General features: G+C 44.2%; 1 protein-coding gene across 1 annotated transcript in view; it reads left to right on the top strand.

The window, feature by feature from the left end:
• The window catches only part of CMYA5 (cardiomyopathy associated 5), a 63802-nt gene that overhangs the window by 30236 nt on the left and 6515 nt on the right, over nt 1–27051 (top strand). Inside the window, exons 7-11 of the mRNA XM_054177782.1 lie at nt 1452–1573; nt 7184–7333; nt 8355–8501; nt 15280–15424; nt 26025–26158. Coding sequence (XP_054033757.1) covers nt 1452–1573; nt 7184–7333; nt 8355–8501; nt 15280–15424; nt 26025–26158 — 698 coding nt within the window. The remainder of the gene's footprint in view (nt 1–1451; nt 1574–7183; nt 7334–8354; nt 8502–15279; nt 15425–26024; nt 26159–27051) is intronic.

The following is a 27051-nucleotide window of genomic DNA, read 5'->3' on the forward strand; positions in this document are numbered from 1 at the left end:
TGTTCTTTTCTGCATAGTCTGGTTCTGTATTATCAGACTTTTGAAAGGTTGTAATGCGGTGTCACTCACATGGCTGGGGTTGTTGAGCTACACTTCTAAACACAATTCCAGAAAGAAAAGTGAGATAAGTAGTTTTCAAAAGCTTACCAAGAGATGATAGGGTGATGTTTTCCCATGCCTCTTCATTAGCATTGCCTGATTCAGGGTGTGTCATTAGGCTGGTGCCTTATTACATCTGCATCCTGGCCTTTCTGCACATACCAGTAAATACATACAGTTGCAAAAAGTTCTCTGCCATGTTTGATTTCCTGAAGGGTGTGATTTTGGTAAGACCCATTCTTTGTGACAAAGGTATTTGATTACAGGCCCAGTATTCCCCAGTATTCCCTGGTGAACTACAAATGCTGAGTCAGGCTGTCTGCAGGCTCCTCCTACCAGCTTTGCCCTCAATACCACCAACGAAGTTTCTTAAGGGGTCTGGGCATTGTGCAGTGCTCCTCGCACACACTCTTCTCACTGCTGCCTCAGCTATCATAGGGATACACATGCTGACATGGGCTGGGGTATAACAAAGACATGAGAGTTCCACTTTGTCATCAAATTACATCCTCAGGAGTGTGGTCTGAAAAGAATGTGTTGAATAGGAAACTTTCATGGTTTGTATTAATCTGCAGAATTAGGACTATCAATTTGGAGTCAGCTGTTCTAACTCAAAATGTGAGGGTGCAGCCACATACCTTCTTGCAGTTTATTGCATAAAGATAGAGCAGCTGGGACACAACACCTTGGGACACAACAGCTTCCCAAGGCTTTCTTGTATACCTGGTCATTAGTCATTTACTTACACACTAAAATTTAAGTCTGTTCTGGTTTGTGCATGTGTTGGATTATTAATTTGCTTTGATGATACCAGACTTGCTAAAATGTTTAAGAACAAAGCTATATAACAATGCAGGCTTTTCTAAAAAAAAAAGAAAAAAAAAAAAAAAGAAAAAAAGAAGTGTATTTTACATTTGTTCTGCCTTACACATAATTAACTACTTTGGTGGCTGAAAAAAAGAAGAGGAGAAAGGTAAATTTCAATTGCCTTCAAAAAATTCTTTCATTTCCTTGAAGCTGCTTCTGCCTTAGAATTAAAATTACTGTCTAAGTAGAATCAGCTGTACTACATTATGTTTCTGTCATCAGCTGCTACAGTTCAGCTCTAAGGTTTGTGAACTTTAAGGGCACTGTATTAGTAAGCCTTAAACCCCCCTGTATCACAGGGGTTTATTGAATTATGCTCTAAATGGCCAAACTCAGGGACGCAGCTTCTCCTTGCCTGTTGTCATCAAGTTCATGGGAAAAATTTGGAGAGATGTATGCTGCATGGTATTTGCTTCTGGCTTTTGGAAAACTCTGTGATGCCTCAAGGAATGTATGTGAACCACTTTGTGTTTTCTTCCAAATAGATTACTTTCTGCAATGGATACTACTCTCTCTTTAGAAAAGGTGCCCAGTGCTTTTTCACTATTTGAGCACTATGCAGACAGCCCAGGACAAAGCAACCAACACTCCTTAAAACAAGTGGCTGGTAAGAATCTCTGAACCATCATCTTTACAAAACCTAACAGTTTAGCAATGCTTTGGAAATTTTAGGAAGCCAAAAGCAGAAACTCTTGAACAAGCATACATTTACAAACCATGTAATTAGCAGCCAGAGTTGAATTTAAATAAATAAATAAATAAATAAATGTTTGGCTTACAGTAGGACACAAAGATGAGCCACAGAAGAAAAGTGGGGGTTTCTTGTATTTTTTCAGATAGCTGTACCTCACTCTGGCAGGAGATCTCTATCTGTACATCTCCTAAGGTGAAAGAAATTGCTCTTCCGTTGCAGAGAGAGAAAGGAAAAAGCAATCAAAGAGTTTCCTGAGTTCTCTTCTTCTGAGAGGGGCATTCCCAGGGGGGATAACAGGGTCTGGGTAATGGCTGAAGTTTCTGCCAAATGAACAGAAGCATATGAAAGCCCCAAAGGACATGAAGAGAAAAGAGTTAACTGCAGCTGGAAACAGCCACTGCTGTAGACTAGACTAGACTAGACTAGACTAGAATAAACCAGGTTGGAAGAGACCTTCGAGATCATCGCATCCAACCTATCATCCAACACCACCTAATCAACTAAACCATGCAACCAAACACCCCATCAAGTCTCCTCCTAAATACCTCCAGTGATGGTGACTCCACCACCCCCCTGGGCAGCCCATTCCAATGGGCAATCACTCTGTGTAGAATATCTTCCTAACCTCCAGCCTAAACCTCCCCTGGCACAGCTTGAGACTGTGTCCTCTTGTTCTGGGGCAGAGGTGAAAAATGTCCATGATCCTTTGTCATGTTTATTCATCTCTATCTGATTTGTGTCTTGTAAAATCCTGTCCATGTGGTCCTTCTGTACCATCTGCACATACACCTAGAGAAATTACATGGATCTGGACAGCAGTCAATGAACCAATTTGTGGATTCATTTTTCTTATACTGGGTTCTCATTCCACTTTTTTTTTTTTTAACTGAAGAGAAGTTTTTTAGGGATCTTAGATCTTACTGTCATGCTCTGTGACCTCCTCTCCCACTCACTATCACACACCACTGCTGTTGTACTCACTCTGTGGCTTTTCAAGCGAAGCCTCTTTTTCACATATTTGGTCCTTGAGCACTGAAAGAAGAGCATTGATTTTTCCTAAGGTGCTTTGTTTGCTGTCTGGATTTTCATGTGCCTTAATGGAACTCTGGAGAGTGCCATCCTGTGCAGACTGTCTTCAGTCTAATAGCAGCTGAGTGTGCTCAGCAGTGTCACTATGGGGAAATCATCTTTTTTCCACACCGCTACTTCAATTAGAGTTAGAAGAACTGAGTATCTCTGAAACCTTAACTTCCTTGTCAGATGTGCGTGGCTGTGGCATTCAGAGCTTTCTAGGTGAAGCTGGATAGTCAGAATTAACTTAGTGATGCAGCTGTGCTAGGTGCCTTCATTTAGTTCCTAAACTTCCTTTTACAATTCCATGGGTGGAACCATTCTTTTCTCCTGCCAGTTTCTTACTGGCAAGGTCATCTGGGAGGACAGACCCATTTTGTCATGATGTATTTCCTTTTCCCACAAGTCATTCAAACGTGTCTTTTCCTAAACTGTCAAGATCTGCTTTTCAGTTGGATTTATATTATCTACTGTGTTTGCTGAACATCAAACAGCTTCAGACCAGTGTGCTTTGACAAACTGGAAATTCACTAATTTCTTCCCTTTCTCTGTCTAAAATGCCTGGGTTTCATTTTTCACTTCCACTACCAAGTATTTAAATTGATAATGTGATTTTAACAATTAAAAAAAAAAAAAAAAAAAGGAAAGATGAGAAAGAAAAAAAAAAAAAAGGAAGAAAAACCCCAAACAGTGTTTGCTTGCTTTTCAAGATTACACCTCTACTGACGGAAAATAGAGATAAATGTCTACATGGACACCTTGAGTACATAATTTATGACATACTGGAGGCAGAGGTCAGAATTTTTCTACCTGCTGTAATTTAATTAAATACTTGTGATTTTTCCATTTGTCTCCAATCAAGTCAGCAGGAGCAGGGAGGTCATTCTGCCCCTGTACACTGCACTGGTTAGGCTGCACCTCGAGTACTGTGTCCAGTTCTGGGCCCCTCAGTTTAGGAAGGAGGTTGACTTGCTGGAGCGAGTCCAGAGAAGGGCAACAAAGTTGGTGAGGGATTTGGAACACAAGCCCTATGAGGAGAGGCTGAGGGAGCTGGGATTGCTTAGCCTGGAGAAGAGGAGACTCAGGGGAGACCTTATTGCTCTCTACAACTACCTGAAGGGAGGTTGTAGACAGACGGATGATGGTCTCTTCTCCCAGGCAGCCAGTACCAGAACAAGAGGACACAGTCTCAGGCTGTGCCAGGGGAGGTTTAGGCTGGAGGTGAGGAAGAAGTTCTATACAGAGAGAGTGATTGCCCATTGGAATGGGCTGCCTGGGGAGGTGGTGGAATCGCCGTCATTGGAGGTTTTCAGGAGGAGACTTGATGGGGTGCTTGGTGCCATGGGTTGGTTGTTTGGGTGGGTTGGATTGGTTGATGGGTTGGACACGATGATCTTGAAGGTCTCTTCCAACCCAGTTTATTCTATAATTCTATAATTCTAATTCTATATATTTTTTTCTTCAGAAAGTATAGTCTTTTACTGAATAATTTAATATTTCAATTTTATTTTCACCACTTTAGAAACATCTTTCCTTCAAAACACCCTCCATTTCCAAATTGTCCATATCCAATAATGAAAAGCCCTTTTCCCTCAAATTCTTTCTCCTTTCACTTAAGACATCCCTATTAACAAATGGGTGAGCATAAAAAATGCTTGCAGCATACCATTGAGCATATTGGAGCCTGGGCTCTGACACAATAAGAATGGGAATAATTGAAAAATTAATATTTCCAAAGCCTGGCATGAGTCCTTCCCTTCTATACCAGAAGGCTGATATATACTTTTTATGATTTATATCATTTAGGCTGATTTATACCTTTACTGATTCTAACAATCCTCCATTTGAGTCCCAGGGGAATGCAACTGCTTTCCTTCAAATTTGCAAAGCCAAGGAAATATTTCTTATTACATTGAAAAGTGGTAAAAGTGCTGGAACATGTCCAGAGAAGGGCCACAAGGATGATCAGAGGGCTGGAGCACCTCTCCTATGAAGAAAGATTGAGAGTTTGGGCTGTTCAGTCTGGAGAGGAGAAGGGCCTGAGGAGACCTTATTGTGGCCTTCCAGTATCTGAAGGGGGCCTACAAGAAAGCTGGTGAGGGACTTTTAGGATGTTGCGTGGTGATAGCACTAGGGGCAATGGAGCAAAACTAGAAATGGGTGGATTCAGATTGGATGGTAGGAAGAAGTTCCTCACCATGAGGGAGGTGAGATGCTGGAACAGGTTGCCCAGGGAGGCGGTGGAAGCCTCATCTCTGGAGGTTTTTAAGGCCAGGCTGGATGTGGCATTGAGCAACCTGATCTAGTGTGAGTGGTCCCTGCCCATTGCAGGGGGGTTGGAACTTGGTGATCCTTGAGGTCCCTTCCAACCCTAGACAATTCTAAGCTTCTAAATATCCATTATTATTTTTGTTATGTCCTGGGGGCTGTGGAGATTAGGTAGCACACAAGAAAAACTTCCTTATACCACAGTACTTCAGTGAAAACTGAACAAATGAGAAAATGTTGCCCTTTTCTTTGAAATCTATGATTTAGCCAAACATGTGGTACAAATATTTAATTTATTGTACTAAAACTCATTTTAAAGGGGACCAGTGCTTTTATAACACACAAATGTTCCATTCCTAAAGAGAACATTTCAACTTTTAAAAATCACTTCCCTTCAAAAGTTTCTTTGCTATTATGCAAAAGGAAATTAGAAATCAAATGTTTCTCAATGTTACCGAACATTGTAATTGTAATCTATAACTTTTCTGTCCCCCCCCTCTCCCCTCCCCCCCCCCCAAAAAAATTCTTCATTGAGATAGCTTCTGTTCAGATTTGGCATAATAATAAATCTTGCTGCAGTGGAGTTTCTATGATCATAGATAGTGGTTTCTAGGCAACTTGACAGGAAAAAAAAAAAGAATAAAAGCTCTATTTTCCCCAGTGATCCCCTAAAAGGAATTTTTCTCCTAAAGATGATCAATTTCTCTAGATGCAATCAAAAGACAAAATGTGGATTGTTTTTAGCAATGAGAAGGATAATTTTTTTTTTCTTCACTGGGAAGCAGATGTAATCGTACTGTACTGGTAGCTCTCTGTATAAATCATAAGGAAACAGCTAGCATCTGCATTTGCATTGTTCATGCCACAGGGGAATCATCATCGTTGCTGTGAAGATAACTGAAAAAAAAGTGAAAGCTTTCTGCTGAGACTCTAAGACAATTCATGCAATATGGAAATTTACTGAGTTAAGAAGTAGAAGCCCATATTTTCACCCCTCATTAACAGTGAGCACCTTTTGGAGCTTTTTGCTTCTTTCTTTCTCTTCCCTCTCTTTTAAGCCATAATCATAGAGGGGAACAACATCTCATCAGGAATGGATCTGTGTAGATCAGGAGACAAAATTTATATGGAATATTGGTGGCCTTGGAGGTCTTTGAAGCACTCTTTGTGAGGGATGCTCCCAATTGTCCCATGGGGTTCAGGTGCTTTGGTAGAGCACCAAGGATTCTCTGTCCATTGGGTCTTTGGGAAAATGTGCTAGATAGAAGCACCTAGATGTGTACTGGGAGTAGGAGTGTTCTGCTCTCCAGAGCCTTCCTTTGCCTAAAGCACAACCCTGCTGCTCTGTGTGTCTGTGGATATAGGACACTGCATGAATCCCTTCCTGGTGTGGCACATCATTTCACCTGCCCATTTTTCTGGGAGCAGATACATAAACTTGTCTCTGGAAGAGGTTTTCCTACTCTGCAAACTACCCCTCCTCATCAGTCAGCTATCTCATGTTGTTTGCTACAAATACATGCTCTTATTTCCCACTTTCATGAGCGCCCTCTTCATAGAGAGTTCCCTCCTGGCACCTGCGTTAGGCTTCAAGGTCTTCTGGCCTTTCTGTGGAGGTGGCCTGAAGTTATTAGGAGTCTTTTAGGGTTTTATCAGCCTGTGTGCCTCAAAGTGGAGAGAAGAAATGAAAAGCTGTCCCTGTGAAGTCTCTTGGGGAAAGGATAGGGATCACTGGAGCTATATGACAGTTCTGTGTGTCCAGGCCTGCCACAGTCCTGATAGGCTCCCTGCTGGAGGTCAGAAATGAACAACCATGCTATGACCAACCCGAATGATGGGCCTGCCCCATGGGTAAGGACCTCAAGAGCTGTGCAGAGAATGGCACGTGGTTTGCACTGGATTCAGCTGGTATTGCTACTAGTACTGGATCTTATTTCATGCAGTCTGTGAGGGAACTGGATGGATGCTCATGCCAAGCAATTACTTCTTTAACTGTTGCTCATTTAGGAGGACCTATGGCTCTAGAACTGCACCAGTACTACACACTTCATGTACATATTGATCTTGTTCTGTGGAAATAAGCAACCTAAGTTTAAATAAAGCAACCAGGCTGCCTCACAAAACTATAGGTATTTTGGCTGAAAATACAGGACTGTGAATAACAATTGGAGACTTTCTTCTCAGTCCCACAGACACCGACTCTCATACCTCAGGAACCAAATTCAGCCACCAGCACCTCCATTGCCATCTACTGGGCTGTGAATGAAGGGGATGCCATTGACTGCTTCCAGGTCTACTGTATGGAAGAGCCTCAGGCCGGCAAAGATGCAGGGGGTATGTAAAGTCTTGCCTTTATGATGACAGGATTCTGGTCTGGAGTCAACAGAGGGAAGGCCAAGCTGTGAAGGAGTGGGCAGGGTACAGAAACAATAGGGGCTATGAAGATAACATGCATAGGGCTAAGGACAGGTATTGGTGGAGGACAACATGAGGTAGATGCTGTTCCTTCTTCTTCCCTTCATCTCCCAACAGGAAAGATAAATATCATAGTCTGTAAAGTGCAGGACAGTTGTTTTCAGAGAAGTAGCAGTATCACTGTTCAAGTTCTCTTCTATGAAGTGGCCTGACCTTCAGAAAGAATGCATCCATGCTGCCCTGTGGATACTCATGGGAGCTATAGATAGAGCTCCCAAAGGGATGGGCTTCATTAGATTTATAGGGCCATGCACATAACTCAGAAATGTCTCCTCATTAAAAAAAAAAAAAAAAATACTACTTCCCAATGTAGTCAAAGGGTTTTTTCCAAAATCACATTAAAATATTTCAAAAGTTAAAATAGTAAATTGAGGGGGAAAATAAAAATTGAAATTCTCATTCATTATAAAGCTCTGACTGTTAATAAAGTCACTTTAAGCAACTGAGTTCTGCACAAATCCGTATGTGCTTGTGTGTGCATGCTAAAGGATGCTAAGAGGGTTTTATAATAGGTAATTTGTAGCTAAGGGTTTATAAAGTCCATTATGAGAAACTGTTACATTATAGAGTGAAACCACATATAGTTTCACCCTAGGTGAAAGCAGAGTTGAAAACTTGCAGTCTATTCCTCAGCAGGACTGAGTGCCATAATCTCCCCTAGCCATCAATAGGATTTGAGTGCACTCAATTCAAGGGCACATCAGAAATTTTATGTCAAAGTTGAATCAGAGTGAAATATGGAGAACTTAGCTAGTGACACTTCCTGGATTGTTTTTTCAGCTGACTGGATTGTACATGTTCACTGAGAGGCACAATCATAGGCCCTACCTCCGTGCAACACCTGAGTGTGATGTCTTGCATGTGTATGTGTTCCTCTTAGCTTTGGTGGAAGAGTACAGAGTGACGGTGAAGGAGAGCCACTGCATTTTGGAGGACCTGGAGCCAGATCACTGCTACGGTGTGTGGGTCATGGCTGTGAATGGCACAGGCTGTGGCTTACCCAGTGAAAAAGTAATTTTTAAAACAGGTATGTACCTGGTTTTGCACATGATTATCATAAGCTTAGAGCTTAGGCCAATTGTAGTCCATCACAGAATCATAAAATCAATAAGGTTGGAAAAGACCTCAAAGATCATCAAGTCCAACCTGTCACCCGAGACCTCATCACTACTAAACCATGGCTTCAAGTGCCATGTCCAGTCCCTTTATGAACACCCCCAGGAACACTGACTCCACCACCTCCCTGGGCAGCCCATTCCAATGGCTAACAAGTCTCTCTGTGAAGAACTTTCTCCTCACCTCAAGCCTAAACCTCCCCTGGTGCAGTTTGAGACTGTGTCCTCTTGTTCTGGTGCTGGTTGCCTGACAGAAGAGACTGACCCCCACCTGGTTTCAACCTCCCTTGAGGTAGTTGTAGAGAGCAGTATGGTCTACCCTGAGCCTCCTGTTCTCCAGGCTAGACATGTTACTGAAACAGGAGAAACTGCTTCGTTTAGCCCATCTGGCAGATAGCAGTCAGCTCAGGGTTGTTTACCCTTCTGCAAAGAGGCAGTGGCTTGGAAAGAAAATTTAAGGCATTTGAATTCGGAGGCATTTCCAGCTTGAACCTTGTGACAGTGGCATTGGGATGGCTCATTATGAATGTATCTTCTGAGTGTGTTGCAATGCTCTAGAAAAACTCTGGGAAAGCCATCTGAATGTTTGATGCTGTTGCTTCTCCTGTGGAAAATGGAAGCAACAGCTGATGCATTTTTTTGCCTCTCTACCATCCTCCCAAGTAGATCTACTTTGTGCTGATTTAAATTACTAACTTCAAGAGAAGGCCTGTTTTACCGAGGTTACATGCTGTGTCTAGCTCAGTGAGGCACAAATCTCAGGTGTGGCTGAGAGGGTCTGCTGCTGTTTAAGTGGTATAAATAAGCAATTAGACAGGTATTGTTTATGAGCTTCATATGATGATTAATTTTCCTGAGCTTTGATTTATTTAACAATTTGCATTGACAGAACTATTGCTTCTTGAATTACAGGCTTTGCAGACCTCCCCTGTTGAGGGAGGCATCCCTGGAAACAGGGAGGGATGAATACAGGTCCCTGTTAGGGGAAGCAAGGGGAATCCATCCCGGCCCTCTCCCCTGTTGCCCTTGCACGATAAGTATGAGGCCCTGCAGGCCAAGGGCAATGTGGTTGAGAGGGTGGAAGAGAAACCATCTAAGGAGATGCCTAAGGCAAAGCAGTCCCCACCAACTATAAGGACCAGAACCATAAAGTGAAGGGTTATAGTTGGTGACTCTCTCCTGAGGGGAACAGCGGGATCCATATGTCATCCTGACCCATCCCATAGGAAAGCCTGCTGCCTACCTGGGGCCCAGATAAGGGACATCACCAGGAGACTCCCAGAGCTAATCCAGCCCTCTGACTATTACCCATTGCTGGTAATACAAGCTGGAAGCGATGAAATTGACAAGAAGGGCACCAGGACAATCAAAAAGGAATTCCAGGCCCTCAGACAATTGAATGATGGGGCAGGAGCTCAAGTAGTGTTCTGCTCAGTTCCCTCGGTGGCAGGGGTGTACACTGAAAGGAACAGGAGAACCCATACCATCAACAAATGGTTCAAGGGATGGTGCCAGCAGCAGAATTTTGGGTTCTTTGATCAAGGGGCAGCTTTCACTGAACTGACCTGCTGGACCTTGATGGGGTGAAATTATCTAGAAAGGGCAAGAGAGTACTGGCATTGGAGTTGGTAGGGTTCATTGGGAGGGCTTTAAACTAGGTCTGAAGGGGGTGGGTGAGGAAACCAGTCTCTCCAGAGAGGAGAGAGATAGATATATAAATTAGGGTTAATTGAGAAATCAGCAGCCCAGCTGAAGTGCGTGTACACCAATGCATGCGATATGGGTAACAAACAAGAAGAACTGGAAGTCTTGGTCCACCAGGAAAACTATGATGTAGTTGCCATTACAGAAACATGGGATGATTCACATAATTGGAGTACTGCACTGAGGGGTTAAAAGCTCTTTAGGAGAGACAGGAGAGGGAGGAGAGGAGGAGGGGTGGCCCTGTATATTAGGGAATCTCCTGATACCACAGGACTTGAGGTTGCAGATGAAAGGATTGAGAGCCTATGGGTTAAAATCAGAGGGAGGGCTAACAAAACTGACATCCTGATTGGAGTCTGTTATAGACCACCCAACCAGGATGAGGAGGCAGATGAAATATTCTACAAGCAACTGGCGGCTGTCTCAAGATCATCAGATCTTGTCCTTGTGGGTGACTTTAACCTGCCAGACATCTGCTGTGAACTTAATTCAGCAGAGGGAAGGCAGTCCAGAAGGTTCCTGGAGTGTATGGAGGACAGATTCCTGATGCAGCTGCTAAGTGAGTTTACCAGGGGTCAGGCTCTGCTTGGCCTGCTATTCTCAAACAGAGGCTGTCTAGGGTTCAGCGACCGTGAGATAGTTTAGTTTTCAATATGCAGGGAAATAAGGAGGAGCAGTAACAGAACCCTCACTTTGGACTTCCAGAGGGCAAACTTCAGCTTGTTTAAGCAACTTATTCTGAGAGTACCCTGGGTAGCAGCCCTGAAGAACAAAGGGTCCAGCACTGTTGTGTCTACTTCAAACAGGAGCTTTTGAAGGCACAGGAACAGGCTGTGCCCATGTGCTGAAAGATGAGCCAGCAGGGAAGGCGACCGGCCTGGATGAGCAAGCAGCTCCTGGAGGAATTAAGGGAAAGAAAGAGGGTGTATTGCCTTTGGAAAGGGGGAGGCAACACGTGATATGTTTAAGGATGTTGTTAGATCATGCAGGAGAAAAATTAATAGAGGCAAAAGGCCAGTTAGAACTCAAGGTGGCCACTGCTGTGAAAGACAATAAAAAGCATTTGTATAAATACAATGATGGTAAAAAGAGGGCAAGAAGAACCGCCACTCTTTATTGGACCTGGAGGGGAACATTGTAACTAAAGATGAGGAAAAGGCTGAGGTTCTAAATACCTTCTTTGCCTCCATTTTCAAGAGTAAGGCAGGAGGACTTGAGGATAACTGGCCTCCTGAACTGGTTGATGGGGTTAGGGAGCAGTGTAGTACCCCTGAAATCCATGAGGAAGTAGGTAGGGATTTGCTGAGCCACTTGGATACTCACAAGTCCATGGGACCGGATGGGATCCATCCTAGGGTGCTGAGAGAGCTGGCAGATGAGCTGGCCAAGCCGCTCTCCATCATTTTCCTCTAGTTGTGGCTCACTGGAGAGGTCCCCGATGACTGGAATCTGGCCAAGGAGATGCCCATCCCCAAGAAGGGCTGGATGGAGGAACCTGGAAACTACAGGCCTGTCAGCCTGACCTCAGCGCCAGGCAAGATTGTGGAGCAGATCATCTTGGGGGTAATCACTGTACACCTGCAGGATGGTCAATGGCTCAGGTCCAGCCAGCATGGATTTAGGAAGGGCAGGTCCTGCCCGACCAACCTGATCTCCTTCTATGATCAGATGACCTGTCTGGTGGATGTGGGGCAGGCTGTGGATGTAGTCTACCTGGACTTCAGCAAGGCCTTTGACACCATCCCCCACAGCAATCTCCTGGCCAAGCTATCAGCTTGTGGCTTGGACAGCAGCACTCTGTGCTGGGTTAGGAACTGGCTGAAGCACTGAGCCCAGAGAGTGGTGGTGAATGGTGCCACATCCAGCTGGCAACCAGTCACTAGTGGGGTCGCCCAGGGATCAGTTCTGGGTCCCCATCCTGTTCAATATCTTTACTGATGATCTGGATGAGGGGATTGAGTCCATCATCAGTAAATTTGCAGATGACACCAAGTTGGGAGCAGCTCTTGGTCAATTAGAGAGTAGAAGGGCTCTGCAGAGGGATCTTGACTACCTGGACAGATGGGCAGAGTCCAGCATGATGGCATTCAACAAGTCCAAGTGCTGGGTGCTGCGCTTTGGTCACAACAAAACCATGCAGTGCTACAGGCCGTGGTCAGAGTGGCTGGAGAGCTGCCAAACAGAAAGGGATCTGGGGCTACTGATTGACAATAGACTGAAAATGAGCCAGCAGTGTGCACTGGTGGCCAAGAGGGCCAATGTCATCCTGGCATGCATCAAGAATAGTGTGGCCAGCAGGAGCAGGGAGGTCATTCTGCCATTGTACTCAGCACTGGTTAGGCCACACCTTGACTACTGTGTCCAGTTCTGGGCCTCTCAGTTTAAGAAGGACATTGAGACGCTTGAATGTGTCCAGAGAAGGGCAGCGAGGCTGGGGAGAGGCCTCAAGCACAAGCCCTGTGAGGAGAGGCTGAGGGAGCTGGGTGTATTGTTGAGAACACCTGGCAACAACCACAGCTTCAAGTCTTTTCACTTAATCTACGAGACTTCAAAATTGTTGATTCAGATTTTCCAGAGACTTAAAAGTTGAGATTCCAACGTTTTGGCCTCAATGATTGTTAACATTGTGCAGAATTCCTGTGAAATGGTAAAATAATAATGAATTTTTGCTAGCTAATAATTTATAATTTAAAAAGAAGTGTTTTCACTTCTCTGAAGCTGTTATTTTTAAGAACTGCCTTTGCCTTTTGGCATCAGGCCTATTATTGTTTGGTTCTGGTTTTGTTTGGTTTTTCACAAACCCAAAGCCTTCTGCAGGAGTTTATGTCCTCTAATACTTGAGGCCTTCTTTGGGGCCTGTTTTTTTAAGAAGACAAATAAACTACATCAAATAAAGGCTCACGAAACACCTTCCCTCAAGCTGAGGTCAGCTCCCTCTGGATGACACTGAATGCCAGATGGACATGTGGGGACACTGCTGCGTGCTGACTGATGCAAAAACACTGCATCCCCTTAATGCCAAAGACAGAAAGTGAGCTCCAGTAATGGAAGCCAGTTCTCAAATCTAAAGAGCCCAACTAGTGTAATACGAAACTAGAACACTTAAGATTCTTCAAGTAGCCCAATGAACACAGAAGCAAGAATTTAAAGTGTAATTTTAATAACTCAGATAGAAATTTGGCACATAGAAGAAAATAAGTTGCTGGTATATGCAGTAACAGGAACATACGCATTAACAGTGGATCAAAGCTGTGCCTCTTACAGATGTTGGGAACCCCTAGAAGGTTTCTCTGCTGGGATTGCACCTGTGGAGGTGGCAGTGGGCCTGGGGAGTTTTGGGGAAAACAGGCAGGTGCTATTGCAGCATCCCCCCAGCACCTCCTGTCTCCTCCTCCTCCACCTCACAAACCTAGATTTTGTCCTTCCCTTTCCCTGGGGAAAAAGCTGTTTCCAAGCAGTATTTTTTTTAAAGGAACAGTGCCAAAGGTAGCAAGTGTCCCTCTACCCCTGCCCCTTCCTATCTGTGTCAAAACAGTCTCTGGGTGAAGGCTCTTTGCAATCCTAAAGACACAGAAGTGAATGCACATTTTTCTCTCCTTCAAAACCCGCATGATTCTCACCCTGCATCTGAGGGACGGAGTAAGAGCTTACCCTTTTTGGTTTGTTGTCCTTTGTAAGATTGTTGGAATACTACAATTAGTCTAAGTGCAGTTAATTTGGTTTTAAAAAAATCTCAGAAGCACAGCACAAACATTTTTCTGGTATGCTCACTTCATCTAGATAACTTCAAATTAAAAAATAAAAAGTTGATACCTTGCGACAAAATGTTTGCACATACATAAATGTGGGTATGTGTCAGTTCCTGAATGCAGGCATTAGGGGATTTAGCTATTAATTTTCCAGTCTTTAGGAACAGATCCAATTAAAAACAGACAAAAAAGCTAGAATAAGCTAGATTGGCTGTTCCAGTAGCAAAAGATCACGTACATCTTGACCTGAATTGCTAACCTCTTGATTTTCACTAAATCAGGAAATTGATATGTACTTGTGGGTGGTTTTCTTTCCTTTTCTACTAATAACAAGTTATTTTTTTGCACAAAACAGAATGCATGTGGAATGCTTGTTGAAGTTCTATAAAGTCATCTTGTCATAAAATTGCCGTATTTCAACTTTTGTTTTAGGCCTCCTATTTTAGATCCTGATCTCTTTAAAAGCAAAATAACTTCCTAGGTCCTTTCTAAAATTAATAAACTTTCTTTTGAGGACTAGTATTAAGACTATTTATGAATTTTGACAGCAGGTTGTAAGGTTCCTTTATGTTGCTGTTCCCTGGAAAAGGAAAGAGCAAATGAATACAACTAAACCGTTTTCAAATTCTGATGTTGGATGCACAATTTCTCACAATAGCTTTTGATTACTTGCATTCAGTGCACTGTTCTACATCCCATTTTCTGTCTTGCAGTAAAGCCTGTAGTTCTTAAACTGAGGCTCTAAAAAAAGAGAAATTACAACATCAAATATTAGCATTACAAAAATAAACAGGACATAATTAAGCAGAATATCAGCATTTCCCTGTCAGCTCTGCAGCAGCACATTTGCTTCTGATGCAGCTCATGCAGGGACATCTGAGGACAGGATTGAGGTGATGCAGGGTGAGCTGTAGGCAGTACTGCCTCTGATTCTTGAAGATTGGCAGAAATGAAGAAAATGTTCTTGAGGAAAGGCATAAAAATCTACATGGGCGTTCTATGGGTGTGCTGAAATGCACAAATATTCAGTGACTTTCCCAGTGCCTTTCCCAGTGTGGGTTTTTCCACCTATAGTGTAGTCCTCTGCCATTGAAACACTAAAAAGCAGATCACTGCTGAATGGACAAACTGACATGGGTTTTTGGGGAGAAGACTCTTCCCTTCCCTTGTGACCATCCCCAGCTCCTGCCACTGGCACCCTCCTGATGTGATGAATAACATGTCTCTGTACCCCCAGCGCCTGCCGTCCCTACCATCCGAGCAGAGGACTGTACAGTGTTATGGGACACAGCCACTGTCCGATGGCACGCCAGCTCGGCGTCAGCGGAGTTCTTCAGCCTGGAGTACTGCCGACAGCACTCACCAGAAGGAGAGGGTCTGAGGTCAGTGCCATGATTGTAAATGCTGCTTGGTCAAATTCAGTAGCTACTAATGAGTGTCCCGAGATCATGGGTTGTTACACAAGATATCATACTGCCTTCAACTGCACAATGTAGGAATCTGCTGCTGCATGCTGAGGAACTTCAGGATGGATGCCAATCTATGAGATTAGGATGAGGCATAAAAATGATTCTTTTTATTCTGTTTAATCAAGTAATCACTTTTATTTGGTACCAAAATCCTGGAGATAGAGTGCTGCCTGCAAGCAACTGGGAGATGCAGGGAATCATTGACTGTCCCACATCTGCAATAGCACTGGGCAGAGCAGGGGAGGGGAGGACAGCTGAGCTCTATGGGAAAGAGTGGCATGGAGAAGCCTGGCCCAGTTTGGTCTTTGTTATGTGGTGAACAAGATAGGAGCTGGCTTTGGAGCACAGCGGGGGAGATGAAGACCCCAGTACTATTGATGGTCCATCTACACTGCCTGGATGTATGGGCGGATGCCTCTCAAAGCAAAGGTGGGCTCAGCACTGCCCAGCTATGCAGGCATGCTGCAGGGGTCAACGAGCAACCCAAAGAGCAACTTTGAAATCACAGGTGGTGTCTGCCTATGCCAGATCCTCTCTGGTTTCTCCTGTCTGCATGGAGGAGAGGGTGAGAAGGGATGTAGGCACCAGTGAGCCATGAAACTATGTACCATGTTGAAATCCAGAGGAAATTATCTGGTGCCATAGAATAGAATAGAATAGAATAGAATAGAATAGAATAGAATAGAATAGAATAGAATAGAATAGACCAAACCAGGTTGGAATAGACCTTCAAGATCATCATGTCCAACCTATCATCCAGCACCATCTAATCAACTAAACCATGGCACCAAGCACCTTATCAAGTCTCTTCCTAAACACCTCCAGTGATGGTGACTCCACCACCTCCCTGGGCAGCCCATTCCAATGGCAAATCACTCTTTCTATGAAGAACTTCTTCCTCACATCCAGCCTAAACCTCCCCTGGCACAGCTTGAGACTGTGTCCTCTTCTTCTGGTGCTGGCTGCCTGGGAGAAGAGACCAGCCCCCACCTGGCTACAACCTCCCTTCAGGCAGTTGTAGACAGCAATAAGGTCTCCCCTGAGCCTCCTCTTCTCCAGGCTAAGCAACCCCAGCTCCCTCAGCCTCTCCTCGTAGGGCTTGTGCTCCAAACCCCTCACCAGCTTTGTTGCCCTTCTCTGGACAAGTTCCTGTAACTCAACATCTTTCCTAAACTGAGGGGCCCAGAACTGGACACAGGACTCGAGGTGTGGCCTAACCAGTGATGAGTACAGGGGCACAATGACCTCCCTGCTCCTGCGGGCCACACTGTTCCTGATACAGGCCAGGATGCCATTGGCCTTCTTGGCTGCCTGGGCACACTGCTGGCTCATGTTCAGCCTACTATGAACCAGTACTCCCAGGTCCCTCTCTGCCTGGCCGCTCTCCAGCCACTCTGACCCCAGCCTGTAGCACTGCATGGGGTTCTTGTGGCCAAAGTGCAGAACCCTGCACTTAGATGTGTTAAATCTCGTTTGTCCTTGGCACTTGGGGTTGTGTGGGTGTTTATTTTTAAAAAACAATTACAACAATATTCCAGCAAAATACAGTTGCAAAGATCTGAGAAGCTTTGGAAGGTGAGTGACTCGCTATATAGGACCCTGTGGAAGAGCTTCAGCCCAGATGAGTTTGTCTTCTTCACTTTCTAGTGGTGTTCACCCAGGAGCTAGTTCACACAGACGTCATGGAGATATGGCAGAGAGGGAAGAGCACACCTCCTCTCAGTGAGAATTAGTTAAGTGAACTAAAGGGTTCACAAGTTTCTAGTAGACAAGTACAACAGTAGAATTGTACATGCCTTGGTCCTCACAAAAGTAGGATAACATTTGAAACTAAAATTTTCCACTCAGTACCAGCATGTGTCATTAATACAACTAAGGAGAGGTCTTGCCCAGCTCTCCTGCCTCTCTGCTGTTTCATGTGTATCTCATGATGCCATCAGGTTTCTGCCAACCTGCCAAAATCACTATTGGTCAGGGATAATGTAGCTGTTTCCAAAACCTGTGCTAATGTGTTTGCCCTCAAGTTTCTTTGCCTCTTTTCAAAACTGAACCAGAAAAGTGTGTTGGTTTCTGTAATCTGCAACCGAGCTGTTGATAACAAGAAGCAGTTTGCTTGCATGGTGATAACTGAGGCAAAAAGATTCCAGAGCAAGCTCACTCCCTTTCTCAAATGACCCTGTGCAAAATCCAGCACATCTTTAATTACACTGACTCACATTTGACTTTTTAACCTCCCTGTGAGCAGAAGCTGGCCTTTAACTGTGACAAGTGTGAAAAATTTGCAGAAGGAAAAACCCATGCTTTTTTCTCAGAATTGCTGTAGTTCAAATTTCTTTATTTGTAGAAGAGCTCTGACCTCTTTTTACATCTTTTTACAATGTCATAACCCATCTTTTGCCACTTACTTTCTGTCAGAGCTCCTTTCCTTTTCCAAAAGCATCCCTCAGAGCTTAACCTGGAAAGCTCCTGTGATGGCACAAGATGTTTAATTGATGGAGACCTCTTTTTTTTTTTTTTCCCCTTAAAAAAATAACTACTTTTTTGGGGTTTGTGGGGGTTTTTTGGCACAAAAGGCCAAAAGAGAGAAAATAGAGATCACTGGTAGATGGAGTATACTGCATGTATTGCTTCCATCCAAGGTCCCCAAGGTGCAAGTTAGAACTAAAAATCAATTCCTTATGAGGATGCATTCTGGACATACCTCTTGGGATCTTAAAGTTGTGTGTTCACTATCTATATTAGGTGGAATAAAATGGTCTTTATGCACACATAGTATTTGGTCCTGGAAATGATGTAGTTTATCCCAGGTGCTGCGCGAGCCTACCAGTGTTAAGGCTATGCTTGACCTCCTCTTCACCAACAGGGAAGGGCTGGTGGGTGATGTGGTGGTCGGAGGCTGTTTAGGGGCCAGTGACCACGAGATAATTGAATTTTCAGTACTCAGTCAAGCTAAGAGGAGAAGAAGACCTCCACTCTGGACTTCCGGAGGGTGGACTTTAGGTTACTCAAGGAACTAACTCAGAAGGTTCCTTGGGAATCAGCCCTTAAAAACAAAGGGGTCCAGGAGAGCTGGGCCTACTTCAAGGAAGAACTCTTAAAGGCGCAGGAACAGGCTGTGCCAATGTGCCAGAAGATGAGCCGTCGGGGCAGGAGGCCAGCCTGGATGGGCAATGAACTTCTAAAAGAACTAAGGGAAAAAAAGAGGGTGTATCATCTTTGGAAGAAAGGTGAGGCAACCCATGAAAAGTTTAAGGATATTGCTAGGTCTTGTAGGAAGAAAATTAGGGAGGCAAAAGAACATTTGGAGCTCAGACTGGCCTCTGCTGTGAAGGACAACAAAAAGTCCTTCTATAAATATATTAATAGCAAGAGAAGGGGCAAGGACAACCTCCACTCCTTGGTGGACATGGAGGGGAACGTTGTAACAAAAGATGAGGAAAAGGTAGAAGTACTTAACACCTTCTTTTCCTCAATTTTTACTAGCAGGACAGGATGTCTTCCAGACAGCTGGCCTGCAGAGCTGCCAAAGGGGCCTGGGAGCAGCATAGTTTCCCTCTGTTCCAGGAGGGGGCAGTTAGAGATCTCCTCAGCCACTTGGAGCCCCACAAGTCCATGGGACCAGACGGGATCCATCCTACGATACAGAGAGAGCTGGCAGATGAGCTGGCCAAGCCACTGTCCATCATTTTTCAGCAGTCCTGGCTCACTGGAGAGGTCACAGAAGACTGGAAGCTGGCCAGTGTGGTGCCCATCCACAAGAAGGGCCAGTTGGATGAGCCAGGGAATTACATGCTTGTCAGCCTGACCTTGGTGCCAGGCAAGATTATGGAACAGGTCATCTTGAATGCAATCACACAGCACTTACAGGATGGCCAAGGGGTCAGGCCCAGCCAGCATGGATTTAGGAAGGGCAGGTCCTGCCTGACCAACCTGATCTCCTTCTATGATCAGGTGACCTGCCTGGTGGATGTGGGGAGGCCTGTGGATGTGGTCTACCTGGACTTCAGCAAGGCCTTTGACACTGTCCCCCACAGCAAACTCCTGGCCAAACTGTCAGCCCATGGCTTGGATGAGAGCACACTGCGATGGGTTAGGAACTGGCTGGAGGGCCGAGCCCAGAGAGTGGTGGTGAATGGTGCCACATCCAGCTGGCGGCCAGTCACCAGTGGAGTCCCCCATGGATCAGTGCTGGGCCCCATCCTCTTTAACATCTTCATTGATGATCTGGATGAGGGGGTTGAGTCAGTCATCAGCAAATTTGCAGATGACACCAAGTTAGGAACAGATGTTGGTCAGTTAGAGGGTAGAGAGGCTCTGCAGAGGGACCTCAACTGACTGGACAGATGGGCAGAATCCAGCAGCATGAGATTTAACACATCCAAGTGCCAGGTTCTGCACATTGGCCACAACAATCCCATGCAGAGCTACAGGCTGGGGTCAGAGTGGCTGGAGAGTGGCCAGGCAGAGAGGGACCAGGAGGGCCAATGGCATCCTGGCCTGTATCAGGAACAGTGTGGCCAGCAGGAGCAGGGAGGTCATTCTGCCCCTGTACACTGCACTGGTTAGGCCACACCTTGAGTCCTGTGTCCAGTTCTGGGCCCCTCAGTTTAGGAAGGATGTTGACTTGCTGGAATGTGTCCAGAGAATGGCAACAAAGTTGGTGAGGGGTTTGGAACACAAGCCCTATGAAAAGAGACTGAGGGAGCTGGGGCTGCTTAGCCTGGAGAGAAGGAGACTCAGGGGTGACCTTATTGCTCTCTACAACTACCTTAAGGGAGGTTGTAGACACACAGAGGTTGGTCTCTTCTCCCAGGCAACCAGCACCAAAACAAGAGGACACAGTCTCAGGCTGCGCCAGGGGAGGTTTAGGCTGGAGGTTAGGAAGATATTTGACACAGAGAGAGTGATTGCCCATTGGAATGGGCTGCCCAGGGGGGTGGTGGAGTCACCATCACTGGAGATGTTCAGGCAAAGACTTGATAGGGTGCTTGGTGCCATGGTTTAGTTGATTAGGTGGTGTCGGATGATAGGTTGGACACAATGATCTTGAAGGTCTCTTCCAACCTGGTCTATTCTATTCTATTCTATTCGATTCTAGCTTTTCTGGTTGCTTTCCTTGAAAGCTTACAGTTCATCCTGCACAGGTTTTCTGAGCCATATCCTTTTGGGGGATCAGCCAAATGTGGACCCCTTTGACAGAGAGACTGGGCCTCTCATGATTGTGGTGGCCTGTAATGGAACAATTCCATGCTCCATGGGTGGGAGTTCAAACACTTTTCTCTGCAACCCTGGAAAGTTCATAAACCCTCTGCTGGGGGCACAGCATGAAAACATAGGTCAAGAAAGAACATCAAAGGGAAATCCTGGAGAAAGCTGAATGGTCTAATCATACAAGGCTGCTTTCACAGATGTCACTCTGGGAGCTCACACAAGGCAAGGGACACTGCCAAGGGGGCAAGCAGGGAGAAATACTCCCACTGAACAGCCAGAGACCATTGTGGCACCCCTGGTCTGGGCTAGCCCTCTGTAGCCTTTGGCATGTCACAGAATCACAGGATGATTAGGGTTGAAAGACACCTTTGGAAATCACCTGACCAAACACTCCTGCTTAAGCAGGGCCACATAGAATCAGTCACCCAGGCAGCTTTTGAGTATCTCCAAGGAAGTCCTTGAAACTGTGCTGGAGAAGTCCCAGCTCTCCAGGGAGAAAATTTGAAGCACTTCTAGGAATAAATCCTGATTAAAAGTTTCCTTCTAAATAACACTTAAAATAATATACTTGCTCTCCCCCCTGAGTTCTCTCTTTGCCAGCTTTACACTGGAGGGATACGGTTTCATATGAAACCATCTTAAATTTTCTGCAACAATGAATTCCTGGCTTGATTCTTTTTCAAAATCCTTATAGGGCTCTGAAATATTTCTTTCAGCTTCTATAGCTCTGCTATTTTCTCAATGTTCAGCCTCTTTGTGTTGAGAAGTCAGTGGGGCTGTGGGTGGAAGATGGAAAACTGTGAGAAATGTAGTCCAGGGATTAGGTATGTGGGCTGTTCAGATGGAAACCATATATCACATCATGAGAAATCTGTAAGACACAGGGAGGCAGAAATTAGTACAGTATGTGGTGACTTTGTAAAAGTGAAAATGATTGAGTGTCATCCTCTCCACCAATGCAAGATCAGCACAGCTAGCAACCTAAATTTTCCACTTACAATGTTGGAAAAAGGAAAGCAAGCCTCCACCCTCTTGCCCTGCCACCTCAAGGAACAAGATGCAGAAAATAGGGACTATTTCTCCCCTCTGTGGCTGTGCTGGGCTTGCCATCTCAGATAGCAGCAAGAATCATTGCAGGTGTGCTTTAGTGACCTAATCCCAAGATGGCCAGAACAACGAGAGGCACAGAAACACATGGCTCAGCTGAGAGCAAACTCAGAACTATTTGTTGCTTATTTTCAACTTCAAGAGCAATTTTGGTTTTTTTCTCTTCATGGTGCACCCCTCTGTGTGCTTCTACATGTACCTTAAGAAACTTGCATACTTTCAGCTGTAAATTCACAATGGTGCCAGCACAGATCTAGAGGTCCTGTATTAGTGAGATCTTGGGGGTGGAAATGACAATCACAGCACAGAGGGCGTTCTGTATCACTGCAAGGCATGTCATTTGATGGGTTTATGCTATATTAGCATTTTTTTCTTTAAGACATTGTTTCCCTGAGATAAATGAGAATGCTGATGAGCGAAAAACACACACCAAAAGACAGCACCAGATGTCCCTAAAAACCAGGGAAATCACAAATTTAACATACAACTGCTACTACAATATTCCCTTCCGCTATGCTTTGAATAGCACATACCTGAAATTTGGAGACTGGATTTTGATATGTAAAGATCCCTCTTATAAAGAGAGGAATTAAAAGGAGATGCTTAGAATATTTAAACTGCTTCTTGAAGTTCTGTGCACGAACTTTTGTATAACGATACCAAGACATCATGAAAACAGGGCAAATATGATAACATTTAGGCTGAAGGCCACACTTTTGTGATAACATTATTATGTTTCCAATCATCTGTAAAATGGACAGGTGTTTTAAAAGTAGAAAATAGCTGACATCAGAAATGTTGCAGTCGCAGTATCACACAGTATCGCCAAGGTTAGAAGAGACCTTGAGGATCATCAAGTCCAACCTGTCACCACAAACCTCACAACTAGACCGTGGCACCAAGTGCCACATCCAATCTCCTCTTGAAGACCTCCAGGGACGGTGACTCCACCATCTCCCTGGGCAGCCCATTCCAATGATGAATGACTCTCTCAGTGAAGAACTTTCTCCTCACCTCGAGCCTAAACTTCCCCTGGCACAGCTTGAGACTGTGTCCCCTTGTTCTGGTGCTGGTTGCCTGGGAGAAGAGACTAACCCCTTCCTGGCTACAACCACCTTTCAGGTAGTTGCAGAGGGCAATGAGGTCACCCCTGAGCCTTCTATTCTCCAGGCTAAACAATCCCAGCTCCCTCAGCCTCTCCTCTAGGGCTTGTGATCAAGGCCTCTCCCCAGCCTTGTTGCCCTTCTCTGGACACGTTCAAGTGTCTCAATGTCCTTCTTAAACTGAGGGGCCCAGAACTGGACACAGTACTCAAGGTGTGGCCTAACCAATGCAGAGTACCGGGGCACAATGACTTCCCTGCTTCTGCTGGCCACACTATTCCTAATGCAGGCCAGTCAGGTTTTACTTTCTGTCGTGACCAAAATCACACAGTTCAATACTTAACACGACTTTAAGAAAGATCCAGCTACAAAGCTTGTCACAAGAACTTGGGAATGAAACAGACTTTCCCCACCACAATCAGGATGCATTTTTGCTTTCCTTCTACAAATGACTTCTTGTCATCCTTGTTATTGCACTTACTGCAAGGTCAGCCTGAGACATGACAAATTACAGTGATTGCTGGGGACCCCCAAGTATTCATTTTCTCCCTTCATCCTATCCTAGCAAGACCTATTTCTCTTTTGCATGCAGCCTCTTGTGAGCTGGGACCTGACTCAGAGAGCTGCAAGTGAAATTCCTTCTTGTTGGCATATTCCATTAGTTGGCAGCAGTGGGACTGTTTCTTAAGCCTTTATCTCAGCTAAAATTCATGGGCTCTTGCTCGTAGATTTTAGGCAGTTTAAATCTGGCTAAAAGAGATTACCAAGCAGAGAATACTATTAAAAAAACTTATCACTGCTATACTGACCAGATCTGATTGAAGTCCAGCCTTTTCTGTCCCACTTTTCAAACATCAGGTGCCCACTTCTTTTCCTCTGCCTCTGGTTCCATCCTGACTTTCTCTTTTCTTGCTTCTTTTACATTTACTTCCTTGATCAGTTTCCATCCTGTATTTGTATTCAATTCATCATCTTTCTCTTGTCTGCTGTACTTAGATGAGCCTTTTCCTCTTTTAAGCCTAAAGATCTCAGGTTCTTACCAGGCAACTCTTCAGGTTACACCTCTTCCCTGAACATTTCAGTAAGAACTGACCAGACTGACAAACTTCCAGTGCCTTGCTGAAGTGGTCAGGGCTTCAGTTAGTCACAGAGAAGAAGCAAACCATACAATTGGTACCATATTTGAGCAACCCACTTCTGTTCCAGTACTAATGTAACACACTAGCCAAGGGTGGTGTGGCCTCGTGCTGATCAAACTCTCTGACATTATTTCAGAATAGAAAAATAAATATTACAGGAGCACCCACTGCTTTTCATCAGTGCTTTCAATGACAGCTGTCAAATGCCTGTTACAGAACAATAAGAATGATGCACCAGTCTTTCCCCAGAATGCCATTCTCCTTAACTTAGAGCTCTATGTATGTAGAACTTAGTGAGTGTAAGGCTGTGGGATTTTACCTTTCTGTGATAAATACAGCAGAATCAGGCATGTGAAAAATCTTGACAGATAAGCACTGATTTTTCTTCAGATTGTACTGCTCTCTGGTGGGACATCTGCAGAAAAGCAGTCACTACAAATGAATAGCAACAATACGATCGGACTGGTGACTTGCCTGCCTTACTTCCTCTAGGGTCACAGTAATTAGTGCTGCAAAAGGTGACTTGTTTAATCTAGTTTCCCATAGAAACATTACCCACAGAAAGGAGACCATACTGTGCTTCACTCTCAAATGTGAGGTGGAAGGAAAAGTACCTTCCATGCTCTCCAAAGGCACATCTCCTGTTCAAGAATTTAAATACTTGCCTGAAGAGTCCTATAAGCATTTCTAGGAGAAAATTATCTACTTTATACAGATAAACAGTTGTCTGCAGGGCTTGAGTTAGTCACAGAGATGAAGCAAACCATGCAATTGCTACCATATTTGAGCAACCCACTCTTGTTCCAGTACTAATGTAACACACTAGCCAAGGGTGGCATGGCCCCATGCTGATCAAACTCTCTGATATTATTTCAGATTAGAAAAATAGCTATTACAGGAGCACCCACTGCTTTCCATCAGTGCTTTCAATGACAGCTGTCAAATGCCTGTTACAGAACAGTAAGAATGAGGCTCCAGTCTTTCCCCAGAATGCCATTCTCCTTAACTCAGAGCTCTATGTATGTGAATGCTGTCTGGCTTTGCTGTTATCATATGAGGTAAAAAATGATGAAAATCAAGGTCCGTTGTGTCAGAATTTAAGCCAATCTTTCACACTCCTGACAATATACAAAATAAACCTGACATCTTTCTAGCTATCCACAATGCTTTCACTGGCACTTCAAAGCACCTTTGAAACAGGCTGAGGGAGTGCTGACTCTTGGCTAGTGTGTCAAGGCATCAGCAGTTGAGGATGTAAGGGTTGGAGCTTTTGGGGTGCCACAAAAAGGAGAGTTAGTCAAGTCAGGTCACTGTGCAAAGACAGTTCTGCTGCTGCCTCTTGCAAAACCAACATATTAGAATACACAGCACCCTGAGGGATACAGAACCAAGACTTTGTTGATGAACAGCTTGTGAGCAGGGCATTCGTAATAAGAAGTCTCAGATATGGGTATCCACTCTGTTGGATCTGGAGCATTTGCCCAGACAGCACAAACACAAGCGTGTTCACTTGTCATGCAGCTGAATTAATTATAAGCATTTTTTTCTTAAGAGGCCTTTTTGTTTTGTAAGGCAGACTTTCCACAGAAGGCAGGTGAAAATTTGATTCTATACTGCTTTACATTTTTATGTGATGACTTATGCTGCAAAATGAATGTAAAGTGAGTATGACACCAAATGGCATCACTTAGTGAGAAGATGATACAGGAACAAAGGCCTGAAAATCTGTGAGACAAAGTAAGGAGGATCCTTTCAGTGAAGTGCTGATGGTTCTACAGAATTCAGGTGCTTGTGAAAACCATGTTTGCCTTTCCAGTTTGGAGTTTCTCTGTGTTGCCTGCTGTTTCATATTCAACAACACTCTTAAGTGGCTTGTCTGTTTGCATAATTAGTCTTTCCTGGTTTGGATATCTTGCATGTATTTTCATGTGTGAAAATCTTCAAAATTTGCAGATCTTTTACTGGTATACAGAGACCTGAACTGAAAGTATCCCTGGAGCCCAATGTGAACTATTTCTTCTACTTGAGGGCCGTCAACTCATTTGGGACAAGCGAACAAAGTGAAGCAGCTCTCATCTCAACTAAAGGTAGATCACCATTTTCTGATGTCAAAATAATGGGATGGAGGGGCAAAACAGCCAAAGATGGTGTTTTCCTCCATAAATCATGCCTGAATATTATGACACAGGAGTGAGCAAATTATTGAGAAAAAAATTAACTGTATTTTTTTCTGCTTAAAATGAGCATAATCAGGGACTATTTCACTTGAAGTTTGCAACTTATGCCAATATAAAACTGATGTGACCTCAGAAGCAAAAACATTAAATTCTGTCAGTGATGTGAAATGATTAAATATTCTTCAAGACTCTCAGTCTGTTTGAGTTTGGCAGAGCACATTCTGATAAAAGATGACATTACCTTAAAAAAAAAGCCTGACAATGAAAACCTTTCCGGCTTTGGGTTTCAGGGATGAGGGATATACTACAGAGCAGCTGGATGGATGGATGATTTAAACTTCAAGGTTTCCAGCTAAATATTTTTCAATCATGTACAGTTCTTTCAAACCAGACTCAAAACTCAAATTTGCTATTTTGAAAAAGCAAGTAATTGAAAATTATAGACCACCCAATCAGGATGATGAAACTGATGAAGTAGTCCATAAGCAGCTGGGAGAGTTTTCACAATCATTACCTCTTGTTCTTATGTGGGACTTGGGCTTCCCAGATGTGTGCTGGGAATATAATGCAGCAGAGAGGGAACAGTCCCAGAGTTTCTTGGAATGTTTGGAAGATAACTTCCTGTTGCAGTTGGTGAAAAGAGCATGTTAGAGTGGGTGCCCTCCTTGACCGTGCTGCTTGTTAACAGATAAGAAATAAAGGAGATGTAACACTTAGAAGCTAGCTTGGCCTTAGTGATCATGAAATAAAAGAGTTTTCAATTCTTGGAGAGGTAAAGGAGGTAGCGGAAATGCCACCTTGGA

The sequence above is a fragment of the Dryobates pubescens genome, chromosome Z, assembly GCF_014839835.1.
Source record: "Dryobates pubescens isolate bDryPub1 chromosome Z, bDryPub1.pri, whole genome shotgun sequence".
NCBI lineage: Eukaryota > Metazoa > Chordata > Aves > Piciformes > Picidae > Dryobates > Dryobates pubescens.